At 40.3% G+C, this 27,815-nt stretch overlaps 1 protein-coding gene and 2 long non-coding RNA genes across 4 annotated transcripts in view; 2 read left to right on the forward strand and 1 right to left on the reverse strand.

Moving 5' to 3' along the window:
* The window catches only part of opn8a (opsin 8, group member a), a 49,875-nt gene extending 45,582 nt beyond the window's left edge, over positions 1 to 4,293 (reverse strand). The window contains exons 1-2 of one of the 2 annotated variants that reach the window (XM_048249521.1): positions 4,226 to 4,293; positions 3,913 to 4,135 (exon numbers count right to left, since the gene is read on the reverse strand). In XM_048249521.1, coding sequence (XP_048105478.1) covers positions 3,913 to 3,985 — 73 coding nt within the window. In that variant the 5' untranslated portion in view covers positions 3,986 to 4,135; positions 4,226 to 4,293. Of the gene's footprint in view, positions 1 to 3,912; positions 4,183 to 4,225 lie in introns of those variants that run through there. The other variant, XM_048249520.1, reaches the window with a different exon arrangement.
* An 11,397-nt stretch (positions 4,294 to 15,690) lies between these two features.
* LOC125299590 lies at positions 15,691 to 18,624 on the forward strand. Its single transcript, XR_007194405.1, has 3 exons — positions 15,691 to 15,766; positions 18,194 to 18,252; positions 18,398 to 18,624. It is a non-coding gene; the product is annotated as an uncharacterized LOC125299590 (long non-coding RNA).
* A 5,030-nt stretch (positions 18,625 to 23,654) lies between these two features.
* On the forward strand, positions 23,655 to 24,287 carry LOC125299591. The gene is made up of 2 exons (XR_007194406.1): positions 23,655 to 23,742; positions 24,051 to 24,287. It is a non-coding gene; the product is annotated as an uncharacterized LOC125299591 (long non-coding RNA).
* The last annotated feature ends 3,528 nt before the right edge of the window (positions 24,288 to 27,815 follow it).

The raw sequence follows: 27,815 nt of genomic DNA on the forward strand, positions 1-27,815 counted from the left end.
ATAAACATTCTAACGTGACGCTTTTGTGGTCCTCGTCCTGTTTGGTGTCTGACAGAATCATTTAATAATTTATATTGCACCTTGCCCCCCCCCCCACACGCACACATCTCTATAATATCTATACTATGACTTGTTTAGAGTGGGAAACCTGTGCATTAATTTTCCAATACTGTTTACTCTATTTCAGCTACTGAAGTCATTCTTGCAGAAGCTTAAGAATGCATATACAACAACTGCCTCTTATCTTCAAAAGAAACTTCCCTTGGCCAGCCCAACCCTGATAGCCCTGTCTGCGTTGGACCCATCTCTGAGAGGCCACTCGCAGGCAGCCGTACAACTCAAGACATTGAGTCGATTGTTGAGTCACTTGGTACCTACAGAAAATATCCACCTTGAGATAGTACGGTACAATGTTGATGTCTCCCTCCCCAGATTTGGTGACCGAGATTGTGTGGTGGAGTGGTGGGGGCATGTGTTTCAGAGGAAAGACAAATATCCTGCACTCATCAGTCTTGTTAAATGTGGCCTCTCCATTTTCCATGGTTCGAGAGTAGAGTCCTCTTTCAGTATTATGAATGACATCATTATAAGTATATGTACTTTTTTTGATCCCGTGAGGGAAATTTGGTCTCTGCATTTAACCCAATCGGTGAATTAGTGAAACACAAACAGCACACAGTGTGGTGAAGCACACACTAATCCCAGCACAGTGAGCTGCCTGCTACAACGGCGGCGCTCGGGGAGCAGTGAGGGGTTAGGTGCCTTGCTCAAGGGCACTTCAGCCGCAACCCACTGGTCGGGACTCGAACCGGCAACCCTCCGGTTACAAGTCCAGAGTGCTAACCAGTGGGCCACAGCTGCCCTCATCATTGACCATAGAAGCGGAAACATGAAAACATCTACTTTTAACTCCATTCAGACAGTCAAATATAGCCTTCTGGCTAGGGAGAAAACGGCCATTGAGATGTTCAAATGTGAGGATACACAGTATGGGGAGCTAGATCGCACATTGTGCAAAAATATCCTCTTAGCAGGAACAACAGATAAAAGACAGAGGCAGCAGAGCCTGCTTGAAAAGAGGCAGCTGACTACCTCACCTTTTGAGGAAGAGAAGAGGGCCAGGCTTAAGCATGCTTCCAAGCAGCGCAAACAGGCCATGCACACTTTGGTGCAAGCCAAAAAAAAAAGGTAATTGAGTCCAGGACAAGAGCCCAGGAAAGGAGCACACTGGAAATGTTTTACATTTATTTTTTATACCATAAGGGACTTTTGAATTTACTTTTATACCATAAGGGACTTTTCTACATTTTCTTTAATACCTAAAAGGACTTTTCTTATTATTTGAACAATCCAACTGAACTGCACTTGCTCTTACATTGCCATTGTTGACTACTGTGAGATGATTGATGTGATAGTGTTTATTTGCCATTTTTACATTTATACAGTATTGCCTTGCATACACTACATCCATACACAACATTTTAATAATTCACTAACTGATTCAATGCCACTATTCTCCTTCAGTGTGAATTCCCATTTTTATTGAGATATGTTGTTGAGGTATGCCACAATACAAGCATTTTCTGTAAATGAGTCATTTTGTAGTTTGTTCTCTTTGTAAATGTGTGGTTTTGAGTATTTTTTTACTGTTAAGTTAACTATGCACTGGTCTCAATGTCAATCGCATTTGTTTTGTGACGTAACGGCCATTTCCCTTCTCGCGCACTCTTCTCACCTTTTTCACCCCTGACCAGTTTGCATGTCTGTCTTCACTTCACAGTATAGGAGCTATTTACAAACAGTAATTAAATCATGAATCTTTATTGTCTCTCTCTCTCTCACACACACACACACACATACGCACATGCACACGCACACATGTACAGACACACACACACACACTCTCTCTCTCTCTCTCTCTCAGGAACTGATTCTTGTAAGAAGTCGTTGAAAATAAATTAAGCAAATATAATGAGAGCAAGTCAATTAATTTCAGGGCAGGAAACAGCCTTCCACTATGCACTTGCCATCATACGCAAGTTGATGTATATGAAGAAATAACTAATTTCCATGGTTTTTTGGGGACGCACGTAATAATTCTCTCCTGGGAAAACAGCATGGCTAAAAATGAATTAAGCAATATGACACGATTTGGAATGAGGTTGGTAAAGGCGATTGCCATGGGTGTAATTCGGCCATGCCGTTACCACGAGTGGTAAAACAACCCAAGATGACGGAGCTAACTCATTTCTGAGTAACACACACACACACACATACTGTACACAACCATAACGGTGGATGACGCTTTGTTATATTTGCAGGTTTGATATTCTGGTCTTTTTTCACCAAATCATTAGAAATAATATGATAACAGCTCTTACTGTAAAGCAGCAACTTTCATCCATTCATGACATCAATAAGCATTACATTATCATTAGCATTTACAGTTTAAAGTAAAGTCATAACCCAAATAAAAAAAAATAAAAAGACGATATAAATAATAACTTAAATAGAATTTAACAGAATAATAACCATATAAAAATAAAATAATGCGTAAATCATTGCACCAACAAGGAATCACAGAAGAAAATAGTTTGACGTAAATGTGCAGTCAGGGATTACGCAGGAAGTCGTGTTTGTTTGTGTTTATGTTTATATGTTTATATTTAAAACTATTAGCTGATGCTTTTTTTGCAGAAAAAGTACATTATATTTTAACCAAGTCAAGTCAAGTTTATTAATATAGCACATTTCATACACAGAGGTCATTCAATGTGCTTTACATAAACAAAACCAAACAATAATAACAAATAAAAGCATAGAATGGCAATATAGTCAAAGAATAGTTAAAAGGTAAAGATCATAATAAAAAGAAAACATAAAACATAAGGTAAAATCATTTAAAAATAAAGAATAATTAGTAAGCAAAAGCAAAGGCAAAAGTAGTAAAAAAAAGTAATAAAAGACAAGGTAGAATAAATATCAAGGCAGATTCCAAGGACCAAGGACCAAACGAAAACACGCCAGCGAGGTAGCTTATCCTTCAGTATTTCCAAAGAGTGTAATCACAGAAGCTAGCAGCTAGCGGTCGTGAGGAGTTGATTGCTGAATGTGACAACAAAATATTATGGGCTTGAAATTGCGTAAAATCCCTGACTGCACCTTTAACTGTGTCCTCTTAGTGGTGACGGAAGGCTGACATGGCAGGCGCTCATCAGAGGACCATAGAGGATGAAAGGGGATGTAGAACTGGATCATAGAATTAAGATGGCAAGGAGCAGTAAAACATCCAGTGAATGTGAATAGGACAAAATGTAGGGATTTGAATTTAATTCAGGCTGTTACAGGAAGCCAATGAAGAGTAAGGAGTTGCATGTGTCTTCTTTGCGTCATCTGTAATGGTTTCACTACACAAGCAGGTGAGCCAGCTAACATAAAAATGATAAATGAAATAATGATTGCATAAAATAAAACTGGACAAACTTGGGTGTTCTATGTATATAATGAAAGCATATTTCCTTTAAAAAGGTGACAACTGTGGTTTTATTATCTTATTATGTTATAATGTTTTGATGTTTTACATTTTGATGATTCTGTGTCCAACTGAAAAAAAAGTTTTTAAAGATTGAGAAGAATCTAATCTCATCTAAATATATACATACAGCGCAACAACAAATCAAAACAAAACATTTGTTTTAAAAAGTATATAACAGATAGGACAAATCATTAAAAATGTTCCCGAACAAATATCAACACAGCCCTCCACAGTCCACAATCCTTGAATTTCCCCTGGGGATCAATAAAGTATCTATCTATCTATCTATCTATTTATCTATCAATCAAAGAAAAGAAAAATAATAAGAATAAATATCAAATGAAGAATGAAGAAATTGAATGAAAAGATCCACTCACCTATAATCACCAGGTAAATGCCTGCTGCATAATCAACAGCTGGGGACAGTTTTGAGGTGTACTTGTCGTCCATTCTTGCCTCTGAGCGTTGCCTCCTTTCACATAATAAAATAATTTCCACTTTCAAAAGCACCCTTCCAGCCAGGAATCATCCTCTTTCTTTCCCCAAACACCCCTGACGAAAGGCTCCAGACTATGCATGTTTACTCAGTTGCCTCTGTTGCTGTCCATGCCGATGGAGGGAGAGAAAAGAGAGTGAGAAAAAAGAGTGAGAGAGGTCTGTCTGTCTTTGTCTTGGAGTGCTGGTGTCTACCTCTGGAGGCGCGGACGGAGCTGCTTAGCGGAGGGCTGCGCAGGAATCCCTGCTCACATCGTCTGAAGGCGCCAGAGTCAGTCCTCCTCAGTGAAATGATGCAGCTACACCCAGAGCAGTGGGGGGTGTAAACAGAGAGATGAAATGGAGCGAGAGAGAGACAGAGAGGGAGAGAGAGAGAGAGCACAATGAAGGGGGAGAGAGAGAGAAAATAGGGTGAGACAGAAAGAGAGGAAGAATGATAACAGAGTGAGAGAGAGTGCAATGAGGCTGTGTGTGTGTGGGGGGGGGGGGGGACAAAAAGGAGATATAGAAAGAGAGAAAATGGAAACGGAAAAGAGATGAGAAAGCAGACAAGAGAGGTACAGTACAGTCACAGTGCGTAATAGTGGACCGAGGTAGATAAAGATGAGGAGTATGTGTGTGTGTCTGTGTGTGTGAGAGAGAGAGAGAGAGAGAGAAAGAAAGAGAGAGAACGAAAGTAAGAGAGAGAAAATCCGAGGGCAAGAGAGTAGTGGCAGCCAGCGGTGGTGTTGGTGGTGTGGGATAAATTTTATATGTCTCTCAGTGAATGTTTAGTATACCTTACATACATGTAGTGAAATCTAATTGCCATCACCCTACTCTGACCCTTGTGTCTTTTGCAACTCCTAGGTTAGAATGTTTAGTTAACTTAACCCTTGTGTCAGGGTATTTGGGTAACCCCAGGATGCGGGGTCATGAACATTTCTTATCTTTGTCAAAACACCAGATGGTTAAGTGGGGTTGTAAACATTTCATTTCTCTGTTAAAATACTAGAAGGTTAAGTGATTAATGGAGGGCGACAACTTGTGATTTTCCATGGGTGTGGGGTAAGGTATAAGAGTTGGCTTCACCCACAGATGTGTGGGCTTGTTACTTTGACATTTCATGTGGGTAACATGCTCCCGGCGTCGTGAATAAAGCTGCAGTCTCACACCAGTTGTCTTGGATTAATTTTGACCACAGTGGTGTTTAGTGGTTGGTGCTAGTGCTGGTGTGGCCACAGGGTTTTTCCTCTGGCTGAGAGCATGGCTGCTTAACACCTTGTGGCAGTCGTGCAGTCTGACCTGCATTAGCCAGTCGGGTTTGAGTGCACCAAGGACCCAGAGCTTGTCGCCCCGGCGCGAGCTCATCCTTGAGGAACCCTCGCGTCTGCTACTGCACGTTAACATCCGCCCAGGGACCTCATCCGTGAAACTGGAAGTCACTCTCTGAAGAAACACTTTGAATTTTTCATCAAGTCTGCCACAGTCGCCATCATCTCTCTCTTCTGTTTTTTTTTTTTTATTCTTTCACTAGCTGTTATGTAAAAGGCAGGCAACTGATCTGGATGTGGGGAGTGGGCGGATATTGCCTGGCTGTACTGCCCATATTGGGCAACAGGAAACTTTAATGAGCTCATAAGGCTTCTCCATTAACTAAGCTGTTCCTATTGCATGAGAGGAAATGGGTTGATTGGGGTCATGCAGTAAAGAGGAATAGGGATGATGAATAAAAAAAACAGCTTTTTTATCATTTCTGATTTTTAATATTGTGTATTGAACCTTTGGGTCTAATGCAGAAGGGGACATGAGGTGTAGCCTATAAGAGTGTAAATAAATACTCATTTTTCATCGCACACTGAAAACTGTAGCTACTGTACATTTCAAAATATTTAAGATCAATGTTAATACATTGAAATTCATGCGTTCTAGTTTGTTCAGAAAAAAACTAGTTCACTAGTTTGTTAGTAAAAAAAAGTTATGATAAGAAGATGATGCTATATGATACAATGTGTCAAATACTTTCATTATTCTTTACTTTCATTTTATTAACTGAAAAGCTGTAGTATTTACTTGTAACATGAGAGCCACTGCTACCCTACGCTACAAGGTCCCTGCGTCATTCACTAATGTGAAGCAGCATAAATTAAAAGACACATGTTAATGTGACAAGAGCGGATGATGAGAGCACTGGGGAGGCATAATCCTCTTAAGCACTGTGCGTCACCTTTCCCAGGCTTGCCTAATTGCATTCATATGCATCCTGTCCCTTTTGTTTCCCACATAATAATCCCGTCACTCTCCCTAAGGGGCACTTTGAAAAAGTGGGAGACAGACATTTTTATTGTTGGTGTCCACGTAAGACGTGAGAGAGAGGCTGGGCAGGTTACGGCCCTCGCAGGTCTGCTCCGGGGCTCACCTCACCTTCGAGGCCCACGTACAGTATGGGTTTGTGTCAAGTCAAGTCAAGTTTATTTATATAGCGCATTTCATACACAAAGGTCATTCAATGTGCTTTACATACTGTAAACAAAAGCAAACAGTAATAACAAATAAAAGCATAAAAGGGCAATAGTGAAAGAATAAAAAATAAAAAATCAATTAATTAAAAAAACAACCATAAAACACACAAGGTAAAATGATTTTAAAATAAAGAATAATTTAAAGACAAAATAAAAGACACAAGGTAGAATAATTTTCAAGGCAGATTCAGAATGTGTAACTCAGTGCAGTTGGCAGAAAGCATCTGAGAACAGCAGGTTTTACTAACAGGTTTTTCTCCTGAGAGAGACCTGAGAGGTCGGGAGGGTGTGTACTGCTGAAGCATGTCTGAAAGGTATTTAGGTCCTGCTCCATTTATTGATTTATAAAAGAGCAGTATGTGCTTTAAAGTCAATTCTGTGACTTACTGGAAGCCAGTGCAGGGACTTAAGAATTGTAATGTGGTTAGTTCTTTTAGTTTTTGTGAGAACCCTAGCTGCTGCATTTTGTATCATCTGAAGCTGTTTGATAGTCTTTTTTAGCCTGACGAGCCAGACCCAAATTAAAATGCAGTTCGCAGTGCTCAGTCCGAGGGGCCGGATAATCGGTTTCCTTTCAAATTCCCTCTGCATGCAATAGGACAGTGCTATGAGTCCCATGCGTTTCCCACCAGCGGAGCTAGTTGGCTAGTTCAAACTTTTGCCAACTTAATAAAAGCTTAACTCGTGTCACACTGTTCGCCAACAGCAACATCCATCTTATTTGTTTTCAATTAGCAGGGAATTCAAGCCAAACCGTTGCAACTCTGCCATCAATCATTGTGTTAAGCCCACCTAACGACTCTATACACGATTTGATTGGCCTGATAGAAGTTTAATTTTTCGAGCTCACAAGCCAACGTAGAGTTGCTAGACTAGCCCTGGCAGCAAATGTAATTTGCTGCTGCTAGGGTGCGTCTAGATTTCTAGAAGTCCATTGCAGTAATCAACCCTGCTGGAGATAAATGCATGAGTGTCCTCGGAGGCCATGATTTATTCATTGTGGTCTGCACAGCACTTTGTAGGGGCTGCTGTCGGTGAGCTGCAGGAGGAGCAAAGGTGTGTGTGTGTTACATGTGTGTGTCTGTGTGTGTTTCTTTATGTGTGTCCGAGTGTACGCCCCTGCATGTACAGTATGTGTGTATTTGTGTGTGTATATGTGTGTGTTTGTGTACAGTATGTGCGTATGTGGTGTGTGAGTGTGTGTAGGGATAGGGCTGGTGTGTGTGCGTGTGTGTATACGTGCGTATGTGGTGTGTGAGTGTGTGTAGGGATAAGGCTGGTGTGTGTGCGTGTGTGTATACGTGCGTATGTGGTGTGTGAGTGTGTGTAGGGATAAGGCTGGTGTGTGTGCGTGTGTGTATATGTGCGTATGTGGTGTGTGAGTGTGTGTAGGGATAGGGCTGGGGTTCCTGGTTGGAGACCGCAGTGTGCTGTTCTGTGCCCTTGTGTGCTGCGAGGCATCCGAGCAGAATGCGCAGGTCAGCGGTGCTGTCCAGTGAGTCGTGAGGCATAAGGTTCAGGCCACTGCCTGCCTCCCCTGAGAGCTCCAGGGTCATAGAGTGTGCCCTGTGTGTGTGAGTACTGTGGATCGCCTCACCCTCCATCACACATTTGTTATGGAGATTTTTTCAAAATCATTATCTATCTATCTATCTATCTATCTATCTATCTATCTATCTATCTAATTTACAAAGTAATGTGTAGTGTTGTGTTGAGTTGACATTCACTTGTTAATACAGTAGATATTATTATGATCTCACTTATTTTAACTTTTTTCACACAGGCTGTCATGGATTATGGATTGTATGGTATTATGTTCCTTACTGAAACTTGTAGTGAATGACTGCATTGCATAATGGGATTCGTTATACACTGTATTCGGAGCAAGCACCGTACAATTAGCCTGGGAAAAACCCAGACGTACTTCCGGCAAATTCGAGATTTGCCCTGAAAGTCCATCTGGACAAGAACTCATTCTAGCCCATTTCCAATTTTCCTAGATCTAGGCACCAATCAGAAGAACCCTTGAGGCGGGCTTTACACGATGAAAATAGAGCACCCTGTTGAAGAAGCCGGGGTTTTTTAAAAAAAACATCAACGATGGCTGCTGCCGCTTGTTTGAAGCTGCTATCACGTTGGTTTCAGACAGGGAGTTCGCAACTGCTTCCAACATTGTACAAATATGTAAGGGATACCAATGTGATATCTGCAACAGTGGTAGGCTACTGAAAACGGTTTGATATTCTGTTCATTTATAGGCCTACAGTAGCTGGACACATAGTCGACAGAAAACACATACTTTTGAATTGGTGTGCTATGCGAGCATAACTCGAATGCTCAAAAAATGAAATAGGCCTAGGCTATCCTAAACATTGCAACATTGAGAGTTTTTATGGAAAGAAAATCATTTACAGACCACTATCTGCATTAAGCTACACTTCAGTGTTTGCCTTGAAACAATTCTGGCACAATTGCTTTGAACGTTTCAGTCTCTCGTCCCCCATTCCTGCTTTATATGACGGTTTTGTTCAGAGCTGAACAAGCAATTGTATTTGACAGAGGGCAGATGTAAATTGCTAGTGACAAAATATTAGCTTTCAATGTGGCACAATGTCTTCTTTGTAAATTAGCCTACGTTTAATTAAAAAGTAGTTAATTCTTCCTCCTTCTCCCTACATCAGACAGTGTTGCAAATTGTGTGTTTCCGTCACTCTGTCTCTTTCGTTGCTCTGATTGGTTTTTGGCTTTTCCTATTACGTCTGAGGCATTTTGATCGGTGTCCGTTTGGGAACGCCCTTTGGAAATGGGCTGTGAATTAACCTTCCCCAGACCCTCAGTTACGACTAAAAAGGGTCTGGTTTCAACCGGGCTACCGTACAAACTGAAGAATGCACAGGAATTAGCTCCGACTCTAAATGATGATAGTTGGGTGTTACTGTAATTTAATCACCACTGCGATAACACAGACATATGACACACTGAGCATCAATAAATGTGTGTGACTCCAGACATAAAAAAACACAGCAAAATAAACAAAATCTACTGCTGCAGTTATCTGCAGATTTGTTGTTTGGTCAGGCGTGCTAGACATAACCAAACACAGGCAAACACCGAAAACAAAAAGGTTCTCCAGCAACCTTTCCAATCACAACTGTCTTTTGTTTTTGTTTTGTACCTTTCAGGACCATAAATGTTCTCTTCCTCTCTGAGTGTCTATGAGCTCAGTCCTCCCTTAGCCTTGGAAATGCTGCAGATCCAAGCCTTAATGTGGAGTCCTGAAGTTCACCGAAGTTGACATTAATTGACTCCGTTCTTGCAGATGTGCCACTGGAGTCTCAGCAGTGTGAGAGCTCTGTTCACTTGCCTGAGGGCCTTATCAAAGCCACTGGATTGCAAACTTTGATGCACTTACAGCAAACACTTTAGATTTTAATGCGCTGGCTTTTTGCTTTTGAAATAAAAAAAATGAAGAATTCAAAATGTAGTACATCTAGGGGAGGAAACAAGGATCACGCTTATTGTCAGGGCCTCATATTTAATTACAGGGCTGACAGCAAGATGATGTCTCTTGGTGTTCCCGAGTTTCTTGTGTTTCTGTGATTACCCTATACAAAAAAATAATATAGGAATCGTATAGTATTTTGAAATGAAATATTATTGAATTCTTATAGGAATACTATTGATATTATATGAATCGTATCATGGGACATACTATTAGTACTATAAGATTATACGTGTGTGAAGGAGAGTGTGCTTCAGGAATGTCCACACTCCCTGGACTATATCGAGGACATTGATTTTTCCATTTGATGGAGAGAGAAAAGACTGCTGCCTGTGCTTGATTGTTAGGTGCATCCCAGTGCCCACCTGCTGTGTGGAGTGATGAGGTAAATGTCTGTGGCTTACTTGCCAGCTTTTTCATGTTTTAACTGCCGGCGACTGGCTACATTTTTGAAAATAAGCACATCTTTAAATGCATTCATAATAGCGGGTGTGTTCAAGATAAAACTAGCAGTTTTTCAGCAGAAACATGCAAGGACCCGTCTAAACTAATTGGTAATTTCACTCATCCCATACATTTGTAAAACAAGTAAATGCTTTCACAACATTTCAATCAAGCTTTAGATGGTTTATTTACAACTGGACATATGCAAAATGGGAAATAGCCTAATCTATTAACTTTGCAGATAGTAAATAGCCTATATGAAGTATTAAAATAATTGTTTAAATAGTCTACGTTCGAAAAAATATTGAAGGGAATCATGGGGAGCCAGTCCAGTAACCTATGTCTCTGGCAAGTAGCCTACTACAGACAAAGGTGCAGAACAGTCAGCCTCAGCCAGTACTCAGGCTACTAGCACAACAGCAAGCATCAAAACCAAGCAGCTCAGACCCTAAAACTGGGCATTTATAGTTGTGAAGGTGATTCACACACAATTATATTTCATTTTACTTTCTCCTAGCCCTTTGTGGTGCAAAACACTATATTTAGTAACTTCCGTAGACATCCGAAATGGGATGGGATGATTGTATTGGGAGCACTAATGTGTCAGGTGCGACTGTAAAAAAAATAGATGGCCCTCAGAGTTCAGGTAAGAGGGCCCCTATAGCAGGATTTTGGTAAGGGCCCCATGGAGGTCTGAACCGGCATTACACACACATACACACACAGACACAGACACTTACTCTCTCTCACACACACACACACACACACACACACACACACACACACACACACACACACAGAAACAAACAAATGCTGTGGACACAACCTCTCACATCTACTAAGCTGAGTGTTTTGAAGGCTCTGCCCAGAAGCCCACAGGCTGCGTTACAAAAGACTAAAAGGTGGAGAAGCCGAACGGAGACTTCATCCGGGAGGTGAGCGAGGGAGCACGGCTCGTCTGATCCTAATCCCCTCTGCTCCCTGTGTGCCTCTGTGAAACCAACCAGACAAAAAGACTCCCTTAATAACCAACGTGGAGCCCTCCTCAAAAAGCACTGCACGACAACAAAATGCTTTCGCCCACCTTCTGCTCTTCCAGAAAGTTCCTCGACTCTTCTCTTTTTTTCTCACAGTCAGTCAGTCAGTCAGGCCCCATGTTGTGCCAAGTTATAAGAGGAATACCCTCAGGCACTGACAGCAGAGCCAGCAGGTGTGGCTGAAAGCAGCCATTTTGTGCCTGTAGCTATGTAGCCATAAAGCATTTCTGTATTCACAGTATAATATGGAGCAAACTACAGTAGTGCTAAAATAAACTAGATGGATTGAACTTGTAATTATCATGTAAATGGTAGGAGAGTTCTAGATATCTTTAGATTGCCATAGTGTCAGGGCTGAACCATGTCTCAGGCGGAGCTGCAGATGGAAGGAGAGGACGAAGATTCAATTTGTATCTACATTTAAAGCGATGAGTAATTTCACCCTAGGGTCCTTTGCACCATGACCCTGAGCCAAACACCCTCCCAGAACCTTTTTTCCCTTGGTCGAACCCTGGTCGAGTAGCGATGTCAGAAACTAATGACGTTCTGCAGTCGTAATGGAACCAACTTTTATCTCGTAAATTACCCCACTAATAATGCCCTGAATGGTACGAAACTTCTACAGTAGTACAACTACAGTATGACCTTTAGTCCAATAACGAGGCATTAGAAAGTTTGTAAGTGCACCAGGAGTTTTAAGGAGTTTATTTAAATAACACTTGCCTCTGCATCTGCTACTATACTGCTGCGTCAACGTTTCTTCCGTGATTTGGGAAAAGCCCGTAAAAGTCCTGGCAGGAAGCGATTACATCAACGTTTTTTGGTATATCCAGTTTTTAATTTTTTTTTCCCGAAGTGTTTACAACTTAGTGTTAACTAATAATTGTTGCAAACTGGACTACGAACAAAATATTAGTGCATTCCTGGATCTACACATGGCCGTAGCTACCATAGAGGACACCGAGGTCATGTCCTCGGTATTTATTTCTTTACGTTTCATTTACGAGACAATTATCTTTGCATCAACGGACCGTCACGTGATAGCCTACCTACATATCAAAACGAAAGTAGAGTCGAGTCGGCTATCGCGGCAACGCAGCTCACATAGTTTAAAAATAAATTTCAAAATAAACTTGACATCTTGTTAATTTCTGCTAGCCTAGAAATCTAGACGCGCCCCTAGCGGCAGGAAATTAAATTTGCTGCCAGGGCTAGTCTAACAACTCTCCGTTGGCTTGTGAGCTCCAGAAATCGAAACTTAATCAGGACATTGAAATTGTGTATAGAGTCGTTTGGTGGGCTTAACATAATGATTGATGGCAGAGTTGCAACGGTTTGGCTTGAATGTGTGTAGCCAACTTTAAGAGAAGAGATGTCAATATTTTCCCTCGACCGGCCCAACCGGCTCGGAAGAACCTCCTAGCATTTTGGGGTGCCCAAAATTTCTAGCGACGCCCCTGACCTCGGTATTTGAAAAATCCTGGCTACGGCCTTGGATCTACATCCTTATGCATGCTTCCTGCCAGGACTTTTACGGGCTTTTCCCAAATCACGGAAGAAACGTTGACGCAGCAGTATAGTAGCAGATGCAGAGGCAAGTGTTATTTAAATAAACTCCTTAAAACTCCTGGTGCACTTACAAACTTTCTAATGCCTCGTTATTAGACTAAAGGTCATAGTTGTACTACTGTAGAAGTTTCGTACCATTCAGGGCATTATTAGTGGGGTAATTTACAAAATAAAAGTTGGTTCCATTACGACTGCAGAACGTCATTAGTTTCTGACAGCGCTACTCGACCAGGGTTCAACCAAGGGAAAAAAGGTTCTGGGAGGGTGTTTGGCTCGGGGTCATGGTGCAAAGGACCCTAGGGATTACTCCGAACCATCGCTTTAACAGCCAAAAGCTAACAGTGTTAGGATCTTAAAGGGTCAAACCTTCCACACACACCCAAGTGTCCTCAGACACTTCTGTGCTGCAAGAAAATTATGCAGGTGGTCTAAATTTACACAACTCTCTTTTACATCCAGCAACCTCATTCATATTGCATCCCTTTTCTGTTGAGCACCGTGGGCGCAAACATCCAGGACCTCAGGCGTTTCTAGGAAATGGAGAGAGTGGCCTGTTTATTTGCACAGCTCCCTGCTAATGTGTGACTCACGATGGCTGCCTCAGTGCATTTCATATGGAGGCAAGCTTAGTTTCCCTACACTGTATTCCCCAACAGTGTTCTAAACTCAATAAAATTGCAGAGCTGTACTCAAAACTGCCATATTGTTCAGGCACCACAAAAGTTTTAAGTTCACTCAACTAGTTTCCCAGTTATTGATTATTTTGACAAGATTAGCTCTTAGTATATGAGTAGAACTGACCCCCAAACTCATTTCTTTCAAGAGTGGATTGAAATTACGTCTGACGTAATAAAGACGTGCAACTTCATTGGTTAGGTTCATATCAACATGGCAAATAACCTACACAAACCAAAATAAACCAATAAAAAAAAAAAACGGAAATCCCAATGAATGGTGAATGAACTAGTCTACGATCGATTGTGGCAGTTGTAAATTGATACACTTTGACATCGTAGGCCTAAGACTAATAGAGCTGCACAGTCCCGCCCACAGCCAAAATGCGGTTAGGTGCCGGATGTAAGATTCCCATTCATTTGTCCCATTGACGTTTGGAAAAATTCGTATCTAAAGAGTTTTACAGCATGTCTTAAGCTAACCAGCTACGGCATAACGCATAAGCATACAACATATAATTTCGAGTGAAAAAAAAAAGAGAAAATCCAAAAAAAGGTACAAGACTGTACATATTTTCATTCTGAGCGAAGGAACTACTCATCCCATAAACCACCGCGCCTCACTGAATAATATAGGCAAAATCGGCGACAAAATTCCAACCGGTGACAGCACACGAACCCTTCCTCCAAACAGTGATTTTTATATAGTGGATGTGCAGTTAATAGCATTTATTCAGGAGTAATCGTGTAAATAATAGTGTTTTGATATTGAATTTTATATCGTGTGTGTGTGAAAGCGGTTAACGTTAACGGCAGTGCTTCATAACGTTACCTGACTGATGCATGGACTGGTGCATGGTCTGCTCTTGGACCACCATATTCAGTTTATTAATTTGCCGTGAATTATTACACAAAATGTTCATTAAATGCACGAAGAAGTATTCCTAGGTTAATGATTGATATGAATCATACAGTATGAAGGCTACAGTAGCCTAGCTAATGTTAACTAGCATTACCAACCTCCCTGCAAAACTCACCACACAACTTCGTAGGTTTGATAGGTCTTGTCCCTCATGCTGGCCCTTACAAAACCCACAAGCTGACCCTCGACGCCACAGTCAATAATGTGACCCGATTTAAAGTGGTTTTCACCCCTTTGGACACTCTTGATTTCGTCCTTGAAACAGTGAAATATTCACGGGGGCTTGGACGGTTTGCTAACCATTTTACTGCAGGGCATCCAGCTTGTGGTATCAGCTAGCTAGCTAGTTCAAAGGTTTAAGTACTTAATGGGGATATACAGGGCTTTTTATGCCTCGACTAAGTTGATGTTTCCTTTAAACAACAATTCATGTTCATAGAAACAACAAGGTCACTAAAACATAATATATTTTATACCTGTGTTGCAGCATGTAGGCTAATGTTAGCAGCATTATAATGACATTCTAATGTCTGAAAGGCTAATGATTAGCCAGCCTATCGGCTACCTGAAAAGTTAAATGTTCAAACTAGCATTTACAGTGTTCTATTTGATGGTGTATTGGCCCTGACTAAGTTCGTGTGATATATAAACCACAATCCTAGTTGATACAAGTACCAATGTTCGTCTAGAAAGTTTTTATTCACATTAAGATTTTCGCTGATAAAGTTTCAAACTATGATCAGAGAATGTCTAATAAGGGCGGGCTCTGCTATGATCATAACGGCCTTTCCACCAATCAGAGACATCACTGTGGGATTGTTCAGGATTGTGGGTAATGAAGTACTTATCCAAGACATCGCGAATAAAAGACATTTATCTGAAAACGAGGTTAGTGCCCGGTGAACTTTTGGCGTCTATATGAGCATACACAATCGCTTGGTACAGCCGTAGCTGGTTTTGAGTCTACCATGTGCAGTTAAGTTTTTATGTCTTATACCCGAATTGTCAATGGAGAAATTGCATTGAATTATTACTTCCGGAAACTCCTGTGGGCGGGACTGTGATGCTCCATAGCCTCTACACAAAGGTAAGAACGCGCCTTAATGTAGGTGTACTTTGTTTATTTATTTGTGTACCGTCTTCCAGCGGGCAGACCTCAGCTAAAGTGTAGGCTATGTAAGAGAGACCTTTTGCGGGCTAGCTGCATGTTTTAGCGAGTTAACTAAAGTTTGTTGTCTGAGCTGTCACCCAGCCAGCCAGCCAGCCAGCCTGTTATTGCACTACTTTAGTGGAAACTGGACAGACAAACAGTATAGTTTAGCATTACCAAAGATCCTTTATTAACCGTTTCTGGTGTGGCCTACTTTGGCCGCGCAGGTTAGACACCAAAGCAACGTTTCATAAGTTGGAAATCAAACACATGACACGCACAAACAGGCAGCGCACTTTTACATTTTTTATTAGTAGCCTACTATAGCTACTAAGCTATATGGTTCGTATTAGCTGCTAGGTGTAATGCAAAGTAACACTGCAGGGTAATTCTTCAACTATGATCCTTTTCTTGTCCTTGGAAGAAATAAGAAAAACTAAAAAATATGTACTACTTTTTTGTTTTTGGTGGTGGAAATGACATGGTGACGTGGTGGAAATGACATTGCCCTAAAAACACAGTTTATTTGCTTCATAATAGGCCTACTAAAGAATCTAGTAGAAAAAAAAACATCATAATTACATAACATATGGCAGGGACACATTTTTTTTGTTTTAAATCTTAATGCTTTTAAATCTTAAATGTGTCTATGTATGTCATCTCCACCACACTGTCAATTGCATCACAACACATATTTTAAGTTAAAGGAACCGTATGTAAGAAATGTATTTCAAATAATCATAAAATGGCCCTGATATGTCACTAGACATTAAGAAATCATGTTCATTTCAAATACTTATATCACTGACAACAGTTGTCCGGCCAGGATATTGTCATTTAAAAAGTGAAGTTGCAGCCCTCAACTGATGTTGATGTTGTCATGTTGTGTTTTGGCCTGATGCGCCACCCTCCACCTGTCTACTAATCACGAAGTCAGTAGTGTTTCGGCATCCAGGTTGCTAGCTCTGCTATTCAGGGGGGAGGGGGAGGGGATACACCGCTCTACAGTAATTTGAAAGTGATTGCAGTACCAGTTTTGGCCACAATCTTACATACTGTTCCTTGTAAAAATAATACAACATGCATTTCTGGAAAATTAATAAATTGAATATTTTGGCTGATATGTGTTAACCTGACTCCGCCAGATGGATTTGCTCCGCATATCCATCTGGGAACTTTTCATTGAAGAACTTTTGGGAAGGGGCGGAAATACTGGTTAGCTGATTGGATAAACCATCTGTCTATCACCACCTTTGGTGGTTATCGACGGGCCAAATCAACCAATTAGATGAACAAAGTGTTCTTCTAATGCCTTCGTTTAACATACAATTAAGTTAAGTAACGTAACTAACGTTAAGATGTTTTAACTTACCATTTGTATGTGACATGAACCTAATCAACGACAATTCCCATCAAGTTTTCACAGTAGGCCCTACACTTCTGAAGAAAGTATATTCCTCCATTATGAACTGGAATCGGCCGTGGAGGATGTCTGTGTCGTTCATTCCTCCCAGCTGCATGGCTGAGACTCATAGCTTCACAGCTTACCCAGGAACACTTTCTAATTTGAATAAAACTTGCGCAATATAATAGCTATGCTCATCTCATCTGTGGATGCCGTCATGTTGTTCGTTGCGTCACACCTCATGTACCTCACACCTCGTGGCCTACTGGTTAGGGCTTCGGATTTGTAACCGGAGGATTGCTGGTTCGAACCCCGACCAGTAGGAACGGCTGATGTGCCCTTGAGCAAGGCACCTAACCCCTCACTGCTCCCCGAGCGTGGCTGTAGCAGGCAGCTCACTGCATCGGGATTAGTGTGTGCTTCACCTCACTGTGTGTTCACTGTGTACTGAGTGTGTTTCACTAATTCACGGATTGGGATAAATGCAGAGACCAAATTTCCCTCACGGGATCAAAAGAGTATATATACTTATATACTTATACTGGAAATGACAGTTAGACTTTTGGAATAAAATGTCAAAAATATATATTATTCAAGTGAAATCTTTACAGCCACTATGAGGGCAAGTTTCTAGAAAGAGTAGATCATTAAACCATGCAAAAAGATTTTTTACTGAAGGATGTTATATTTTCTGAAAATTACCAGGTCAAAGAGTACTATAGTTTAAGAATAACCCTGCAGTAATAGCATATGTCTTATATTAACGTCAATTCCAGTTTTGTTAACACGGATAGGAAGCCAAGTTGTAGCTCCGAGCTTACTGACAATAGCCTAAGCATGATCAATGGCAACGTCTGACTCTGATAGGCCTGCCTATACAGATAGAGAAGAAGAGACTGTCTGACTGACTTTTGTGCAAAAAAGTGAAATAATACTGTTCATAATATTTTTCTCCTCAGGACCAGATGGCTGTGTGACATGTTTTCAGTTCTGTGCAAGGAACCACCATCACACCATGGTAAGTGATAACTTACTTGTCCTCCATTTCACAATGTAGCCAACGTGTAGCCTATATTATTATAAGTTATAGTGATATTTTGTAAGCATTTATTTACCAATGAGAATAGCCTAGCCTAATGTTATCCCTTTGCATCTCTCCACAGGGATACACAAAGGCTAGGGTTAAGTGATGCTTTTGTATCAAAAAAGGGATGACACCTTAGACTTATTTTATGTGGCATTTTCAAAATGTGTTGGCTATGCAGGTCATGTGACGCCTCTTCCACGTTGTTGCTCGAGGCTTTGGATTATCGGACTCTATAACCTTGATCGCCAAACTTTTCTGTCAAACGTTAACGTTAAACGTTAAGCCAGTATCAAGGGCTGCAAATAATACCGGGCCAAGGAAACGATATCTGGAAGAAGAAAGCATCAAATTCCTTCTAACGTCTCTCAAAACTAGTGACTCAATATAAAAGTGAGATCTTCTCAGATTACTTACCCGCTACCTGTGTTCGAAGTTATCAAGGAACTGCACGATATCGCTGTTGCTAGCCAACTAGCAAACAAACGCTTAAAAACATTTGACACCGGGCGAGCCCTCAGCCGACACGATGCCTCCCTCAGCTGTGCACCAGGCTGCGACTCATGCCCTTCTCAGCTTAAAAGATAGTGGAACTCGGCCAGAATAGCGACCCTCCATCAGATTGAGAAGGATGAAAAGTTCCTCGACACCATTCTCTCCGTAAGTAACGCTACCTCTCTTACACACACAAATGCCAGATGCCCTGATTTCACTCTGTCCTCCAATACTTTAACCATGCCATGCACTAATGCAACTTCTGTCCCTGTTGCCTCTCCCCCCGGCCTCTGCTGAGAACCAAGCCTGCTCTGCTGGCCAGCTCCACTCCACACCAGCCTGAGCCATGGCGTGAAGCAAGCATCACAAGCACGGGCAGACGGTCCGACGGCACTCAGGCCCAGCCCAACCTATACGACTGGAAAATCGCTATGCCATTCTGACCGAGGATGAGGAGCCCCTCCAGCCCCGGAGAGACAACCATCCTGGTCCCTCCTCAAAGTCGGCCCCCCCGACCCCTCCTCCCCGGACCTCATCAACCTCCACCCTGGTCATCGGCAGTTCCATGGTTAGAGACCTCTGCATTCCCCATCATGTAGCGGTCCCTCCAAGGTCTACTGCTTCCCTGGTGCCAAGGTCCTTGACATCCAGCAGAAACTCCCAAGCATCCTGGCCCGCCACACCAAGGTCAACAACATCATCGTACACGTGGGCAAGTACCTAACGACATCAGAGATAAGCAGTCAGTAGCACTGCAGGAAAACTACAAAACTCTCATCACCACCACTCTGATGGGCACAGAAAAACGCTTTGTCATCTCTGGGCCTCTCCTACCTACAGAAAAGGTGCTGAGAGATGGTCCAGACTGTTCGATCTCCACACCTGGCTCAAACGCCACTGCGCTTCCCTAAGCATCCCCTATGTCAACAACTGGGGCTTGTTCTGGGAGAGGCCCAGTATGCTGAAGCGTGATGGTCTCCCACCCAAACCAACATGGAGCCAGGCTACTCTCTGACAACATAGCGTCCACACTGAGACATTGACATTCTGTAGAAAAATATTACAGATTCACTTCCCCCAGGTATTGATTCGAATGGCATTATACATGTGGATGAGTCTGAGAATGTTTTCTGCAGGGTAACATACAATACTACTACCATAGATCAAGCTGTGTCATGCAATAGCATGACTTATGCTTATAGTTCTATTCCAACGCTGATTTCTACCCAACGATAGAAAAAAGAAAAAGACAAGTTTAAAACTAGAAACCTAACAAATATTCTTTCCATACCTCAGCATATTCCCTCAAAAGCCAGAGGCATTTTCAGCTAACATGGGTTTACTAAATATAGGTGCACTTACTACCAAAACCTTTGCAATCAATGATTTTATTAGTGAAAAAAAATTGGATTTTCTGTTTCTTGTTGAAACCTGGCTGACTTCAGACAGCGAAGCTGTTCTTGTTGAGACTTGTCCCCCAAATTATAATTTCTTCCACTCAATTAGACAAGGCAAACGAGGTGGTGGAATTGCCTCCATTCTCTCAAACAAATATAGTTGCACACGAGTCAACTTTGGCGAATTCGCTTCCTTTGAGTATGTTGCCCTCACTCTGAAGGCTGACCCAGCTGTACTTCTATTAACCTTATACCGCCCTCCTAAACTATGGACTGGCTTTCTCGACCAGTTTTCTGAACTTATGTCGCTCATCATCACTAGCTATGATCGGATAATTGTAAATGGCGACTTCAATATTCATGTCAATAAGACAACTGATGCTAAAGCCAGTAAGTTCCTTAATGTGTTGGACAGTTTAGAGCTAAAGCAGCATGTTACAGGACCCACCCACAACCTTGGCAACACCCTCGATCTAGTAATTTCCAGAGGGATAGAAGTCACAGACTTATCAGTAAATGATATAAATATGTCTGATCATCATTGTGTCTCTTTTAATATTGTACTACATACTCCAAAAATTCATCCCGAAATTGCAATCAAATCGCGACTTTGACATTAGAGCAGAACAGCAGTTCATAGCTCTTATAGACTCCATAAATTTAGATATTTTACATCATCCCATTGATCAAATGGTAGAGGCTCTTAATCGTGAATTAGGCTCTGCTTGACAGAGTGGCACCCTTAAAGACTAAAAAAAAGGCCCTGTAGCAAACTGACACCTTGATGAACGAAAATATCCATGATCTAAAAAGATCATGTAGGAAAGCTGAGAGAACATGGAGAAAAACTAAGTTACAGGTTCACCGTACATTCTAAAAAAGAAAAAATTGCAAATTATAATAGAGCTATTCGAATGAGAGGAGGAACCACTTCTCTAAGGTAATTGCTGAAAACAGTGGAAACTCTAGGGTGTTGTTCTCTACCATTGATAGGCTATTGCATCAAACACCTTTTGATACACTCAGTCAGGCATCCTCTCTAAGATGCTAAGAATTTGCAGACTTCTTCAAAAACAAAGTCATTTCTATAAGGGAGGCTATTGGTAACACAAGTAATATGTTTGATAGTACACCCAAAAACAGCCCCCCAAAATTAAGGTCCTTTAGCACTATTACTCAATCTGAGCTTGGTAAAATTATAACTCAAACCGCTCTCAACATGTGTTTTAGATCCAATCCCTACTACATTCCTCAAAAAAAAGTATATGATGGCTTAGCTCCCTTTTTCTCAAGGTAATAAACACCTCATTAGAAACAGGTATATTTCCAACTGCTTTTAAAACCGCTGTTGTGAAACCTTTACTTAAAAAAGTCAAAACTTGACCATACCAATCTGAGCAACTACAGGCCTATATCAAATCTATCGCTTTTGAGCAAAGTACTTGAAAAAGTTGTTTGCAATCAGTTAAATACCTTCCTCAACGAAAACAGTATCCTTGAAAAAATTCCAATCAGGTTTTAGATCAAATCACAGCACAGAAACGGCTCTAGTAAAGATAGTCAATGATCTCAGACTAGCTACCGACTCAAACAAAGTCTCAATCCTTATTCTTCTGGATTTGAGTGCGGCATTTGACACCATTGATCATAGCATCCTAATTCACCGCCTTTGCGAAGTGGGTGGGTCTCTCTGATAATGCTCTAAACTGGTTTCAAACCTACATTACTGGCAGAGATTTTTATATCAGTCTAGGAGATCATGTATCTGAAAAACATGACTTGCCTTTTGGTGTGGCCCAGGGGAGCTGCCTTGGTCCCCTGCTATTTTCTCTATATATGCTTCCATTGGGAAACGCCATAAGTCAGCATAATGTAAACTTCCACAGCTACGCAGATGATACCCAATTGTATCTTTCTGTGGAGCCAACTAACCCAGATGGCCTTTGCTCCCTCACTGCATGCCTAACCTCCATTAATCAGTGGATGAGCAAAAACTTTTTGAAACTAAATGATGACAAAACAGAGGTACTTCTGGTTGGACCAAAACTAAAGCGAGATATTATTCTTAGTAATCTGGGGAACTTGGCACACCAGGTCAAACCAAAAGTAACAAGCCTCGTGTCATCTTAGATACAGAGTTAAGTTTTAAGCCCCATATCAGTAAAGTTACTCAGACAGCCTATTTCCACTTGAGAAACATTGCCAAAGTGCGGCCCTTTTTTAACTCAACAAGATGCAGAAAAACTAATTCACGCCTTTATCACTAGCAGGTTAGACTACTGCAATGCACTTTTCACTGGTCTTCCCAAAAACATCTAAAGAAATTGGCACTCATACAGAACTCTGCGGCTAGACTTTTAACTAAGACTAAGAAGAGAGAACACATCACCCCTGTGTTGGCTGAACTGCACTGGCTCCCTATTTCCTATAGAATTGATTTTAAGGTTATGTTAATTACTTACAAAGCTCTGAATGGCATAGCACCTTCATATATCTCTGAGCTTTTAATATCTTATCAACCACAAAGGAAACTTAGATCATCTAATTCTAATCTTTTAATCGCACTCCAAAGTGCTCCACAAACAAAGTGGAGAAGCTGCGTTTATCCATTATGCCCCCAAACTATGGAACACCCTGCCTCTGTACATCAAGCAGGCGAAGTTCAGTAAATATTTTAAAAAAAGATCTGAAAACATACCTGTACAGGAAAGCTTTTAGTTAACTCATCTTATCCTGTAGACTACATTTTCAGATTATTCTACATCTGCTACTATTGAGGGCTTAGCCTGCCAGAAGCAGATGGGCTCCCCTATTAAGTCAGGTTCTGCTCAAGGTTTCTTCCTGGAATATGGGAGTTTTTCCTTGCCACAGTTGCCATATGGCGTGCTTGTGGGGGTAAGAGGGTTAAGGCTGCCAGTCTTATGACGCCATTTTCTATATTTTTGATATGTTGCTGAGTAAAACATAAACAGCAAAGAAAAAGTGATTGATAATGACTGACTGACTATTATTGTGTTACATGCTTCAAATGTAAAGCACTTTGAGCTGCATTCTGTGTATGAAAGGTGCTATACAAATAAAGCTTTATTATTATTATTATTATTATTATTATTATCTTCCGAGACACAGGCTCAGTTACTTTGCCATTATTAGTTAAATCACAGTCAGTTTTCAAGGGTCAGCCCATTACCATGCATACACCACTCATGCATTTGCTCATTTCAGTCTATTAATGCACTGAACATTCATCTCTCACGATTTCATAGAAAGACAGAGCAGGAGGTTGCATATCAGGAGCGTGAAGGAGTGAATCTTGTATTTACATGTCACCTGTACTATAGTCTTATTTAATATGCATATGATTAATATTCTGCTGCATATGATGCATATGATTAATATTCTGCTGATTTGTCTTCCCATTACCCCACAATCCCCCCTAGGAAGATGTCAATGTCAACAGCAGAAGGAAAATTACTCTGCAGGCCCTTCCCATCTTCCTCTGGGAAGATGGATTTTTTTTAAGACCTGAAATGTAAGTTTTTTGTTATTGTGTGTCCTCTTTCACTCTTTCTTCTTTTTTTACTTTGTCTTCTCTATATATCTCTATTTCTATTCAGCCCTCTCTGATACTACCTTGCAACCAAAAGACAACAATCACAACCATCTTCCTAGCCACCAGAATAGCAATTAAATAATACTACAGTAATTCACCAAGAATGTCATATTTGGGAATTTTACCTGAACTTTTCATTCACTGGTATTTCATATTATATTAAATACACATGTAGTGTTTTTTATTGACTACTCTACTTATTAGCTAATTACTGTCATGGTCTTCAGGCAGAAGAAATTGACCTGCCAGACTTCTCGGATGCAGCTGTAGCTATTCCCACTGTTTCGGGTGATACAGACTCCCTTGTGAAGTTTGGTCCTGCTATCCATTCTATAGTTCTTGACAGAGATATTGTTGTGTGTGATATAGCAGAGTTGACAGAGACGTTAATTTTGCTATTTGGTTTAATTTATGCACTTCATCTCGATTATCCAAAGCAATTGTCCTACACATTTAATTTAATTCAAAAAATGATAATGGGTTTGGAAGACCTGAAGCGGTTACCTCCTAGACTGCTGCTTAGCCTTAACCTTGGTACTGCCAGCATGTTAATACTCAAGCAAGCAATGGACAGTGATGCCAGTAATGCGTTAGTCTATTTTGACCACTTTTTCCGGTAACGAGTAATCTAACGCGCTACTATTTACGAACCAGTAATCAGATTAAAGTTACTTATCTAAATCACTGTGCGTTACTATTTTTGTAATTTTCCTTAGTAAAAAGATATATTCTTTGCTTTCTCCTCGTCTCGGGGATTAACATCATGTAGGCTATGCCAACCTTTTCAGAATGAGGACAACTCACGTGTAAAACCACGCAGCGACACAAACGTAAACAACAATGGAGGGAGGAGAGAGATGCATGTTTTATCTATAGGCCTACAGTCATTATTTTGAGTTTGTGTCAGCTAAACATGACAACATTAAGGTACGTTGGAGTGGTGCGTGTGTGCCTGTAAGCGCATCCAAGACAGAGAGCATCCTGGTCTGTTTTGCTAAATCAACCAATCAGTTTTCAGTGATATCTCTTTTCTCCCTAACTTAATCAGTTCAGTTAGTGTATCTAGGAACAGGAGCGTCATGGCTCTCAAAAAGGAAAGATTTAAAGCCCATTTCACATCAGACTATACAAAAGTGTACCCAATTGTCTCATAAGAGTAAAACCTAATGATAGTATTGCACACTGCACTGTTTGGAACAGTGACTTTAGCATTGCTCACGGCGGGTTAAATGATTGCAAAAGACTTGTTGAGGTGTGTAATTTCATTTGCATATTACTCAGGCCTATACTAGATGGCTAGTTGCCAAGGCTGCATGAAAAGGCCAAACTACCAAAATCTACATATTTTACTATCACAATTTCTATCAATAGGCCTTCCTTATTTTGTGTACTGACTAGACATTATTGAACAAACATCTGCATTTCAGTATCTAAGTAGGTTAGGTTGGGATGTCTGCTATACATTGTTGGCATTACTGTTAAAATGCACTTCCAGTATAGGGAGTATTGGCAAAACCGGTTATCATTTTTAAGTTGAGGTGGTGGGGGTGTTGTCGGCAGCTGCTGAAAGTAACTAATAAAGTAACTTGTAATCTAACTTAGTTACTTTTAAAATCAAGTAATCAGTAAAGTAACTAAGTTACTTTTTAAAGGAGTAATCAGTAATCAGATTACTTATTCAAGGTAACTGTGGCAACACTGGCAATGGAGCTTTTTGCTTTTATTTATGTTGGCCTATTATTTTGTTATTTGAGTATTATTACCTGTGTCAAGTTTGTTGGTTTTAACAATGGTTTCAAAATGATCAGGTTCATTGAACTTATCAACGATTTAAGTAGTGATTACTTAAAATGTTTGTTTGTCAAATTATTGTTTCAGTTCATCAACTTCCTAAAAAAATGAGTGTGAATAACTTCTAGTTTAGAGTAGTAATTACTAAAAATGTTTGTTTGTTGAAATTATTGGTTTTAATGTTGTTCATTTTCTCAAATATTTGGAGTCTTAAGAGCTTGTCTGACTAATGTAACAATAACTTAAAACCTCTATTTCTCACATTATTCTTTTTAATTTTATCCTTGTACTTAAAGATTTTGAGCATTTAAAAAAGTCTTATTTTAAGTAGAAATTACTTAAAATATTTTTTAACATAGCTAAATATTTTGAGGTAATCAGTTTCATATTACACAATAAACATCTTTCACAACATATTTCACAATAAATATTTTGAGTTCATTGAACCTGTTGGGGTTTACAGTGTATGAATTACTGTAAAATACATGGAGAGTGTTTTTAAAATACATTGGCATGAAATAATTTACCACGCTCCTTTTCGAACCGTCTGCATCTAATGGAACTCAACAGCTCAGAATCTGCCAATGACAACAACAACAACAACAACACAAAAATACTGGGGCCTTAATGAGTAGTTTTTTTCTTTCCAGTTTTGTCTGCTAGAGACTGGTATGAATCCACTGATTATGTAAACTACACAGTACCTCCATCAGCAGGATTATAACACATGACTGTACACCTGAAAAGTGCACAATTTAGTAAACGTGATCAATAAGAGGAAGTAATTAAAAAAAAGCTGTGAAATTCTAAACTGCATTAGAGATTAAATGGTTACTCCGTGATGATCATTTATTAGATTGCCTTCACAGTGGGTCTGCCAGCACAACACTTTAGACTGTGCACTATTATTATTATTATGCAAAATACCATAATCACACAGCTCTACATGTTGTTTTGACCACTGCGGTCCTCTGGTGAGGGTCTACAGTATGTTGACTGTCCATTAATGCCAAGAGGTCAAGACTCTTTATCTATGATTCCTTGTTGGAGTTACCTAATGTGCTGCTTGGAGTTACCTAATGTGCTGCTTGCTTGTGACTTTGAACTTCTCAAGACTGTTCTTTCAAGACTCATCTTTTCACCTTTCACTTAATTAAATAATTGACTTACAATGTTATTATCACTATCAGTACTGTCATAGGCTTTTCGACTTGTAAACAATTATTATAGCTAACTAGATGTACCGCATAGCGGTACAAAATATGACCGCCGCTCAGTCCTGTACATCCGTTCCGCGAAAATAAATCACACTTCAATTTGTCTCCATATTTTACTCCATCCCCCACTCTTGAAACTTTTTTGTGTATGCTTGTTTGGCATGCCTGAGTGTGTGTGTGTGCGGCTGCACAGAAAGTAGCCTACTGGTGCTGAAAAGGTGAATAGATTGTAGAATAGCCAAAGAAGATGTAGCATTGTTATAAAACCTTTAAAATCTCTAAACAATCACAAGTAGGGCAGTTCATCACAGTTCATCCATTGGAACTGGATTGATGAAAGGTCACTTACACCTGTAGGCTACATTGTATTTGGGAAAAGCAAAAGGTATCAGCATAATGTTATTTATTTATTTATTTTTTATGTATTTATAAACAAAAACATCTCTGTCAGTTCAATGCTGTTTTCAAATAGCTATCAAAACAAAGGTCATTTTTGGATGGATGGATTTTTTTTGTGAATGTTTCTTCTTCTACATAAGATTTTAGTCATCTTTAGTTCATGTAATACTTTATTGTCAATGCACAAATTAAGTAACAGTAGTCTGAAACGTTATTGTTAATGCACAAATTAAGTAACAGTAGCCTAGTCTGAAATGAAATGCTGTTTTACATCTAACCAGTGGTGCAAATAACTGACATGTCCAAATGGGCCTTGATGAAATGCGTCGCTAGACTGTTCATACACATTTTAACGGGCCAAAGTTGAAGAGCTTTTGTCTGTTATTGTTCGTGCAAATATAGGCTGATTCATGTTCCCTTGCATTGTTTAACTGAGGTCCATGGCTAGTCTGGCTTTCATCAGACCAAGCTCAATCCTTTAAGAAATCAAAAAAAAAAATAGCGGGCAGATCAGGCTGGGTTCACCCAGCCTAGTCCATAGGCACCGATATTGTTTAATTTTCCGATTGAGATATACACGCTGGC

The sequence above is a fragment of the Alosa alosa genome, chromosome 8 (genome assembly GCF_017589495.1).
Source record: "Alosa alosa isolate M-15738 ecotype Scorff River chromosome 8, AALO_Geno_1.1, whole genome shotgun sequence".
NCBI lineage: Eukaryota > Metazoa > Chordata > Actinopteri > Clupeiformes > Clupeidae > Alosa > Alosa alosa.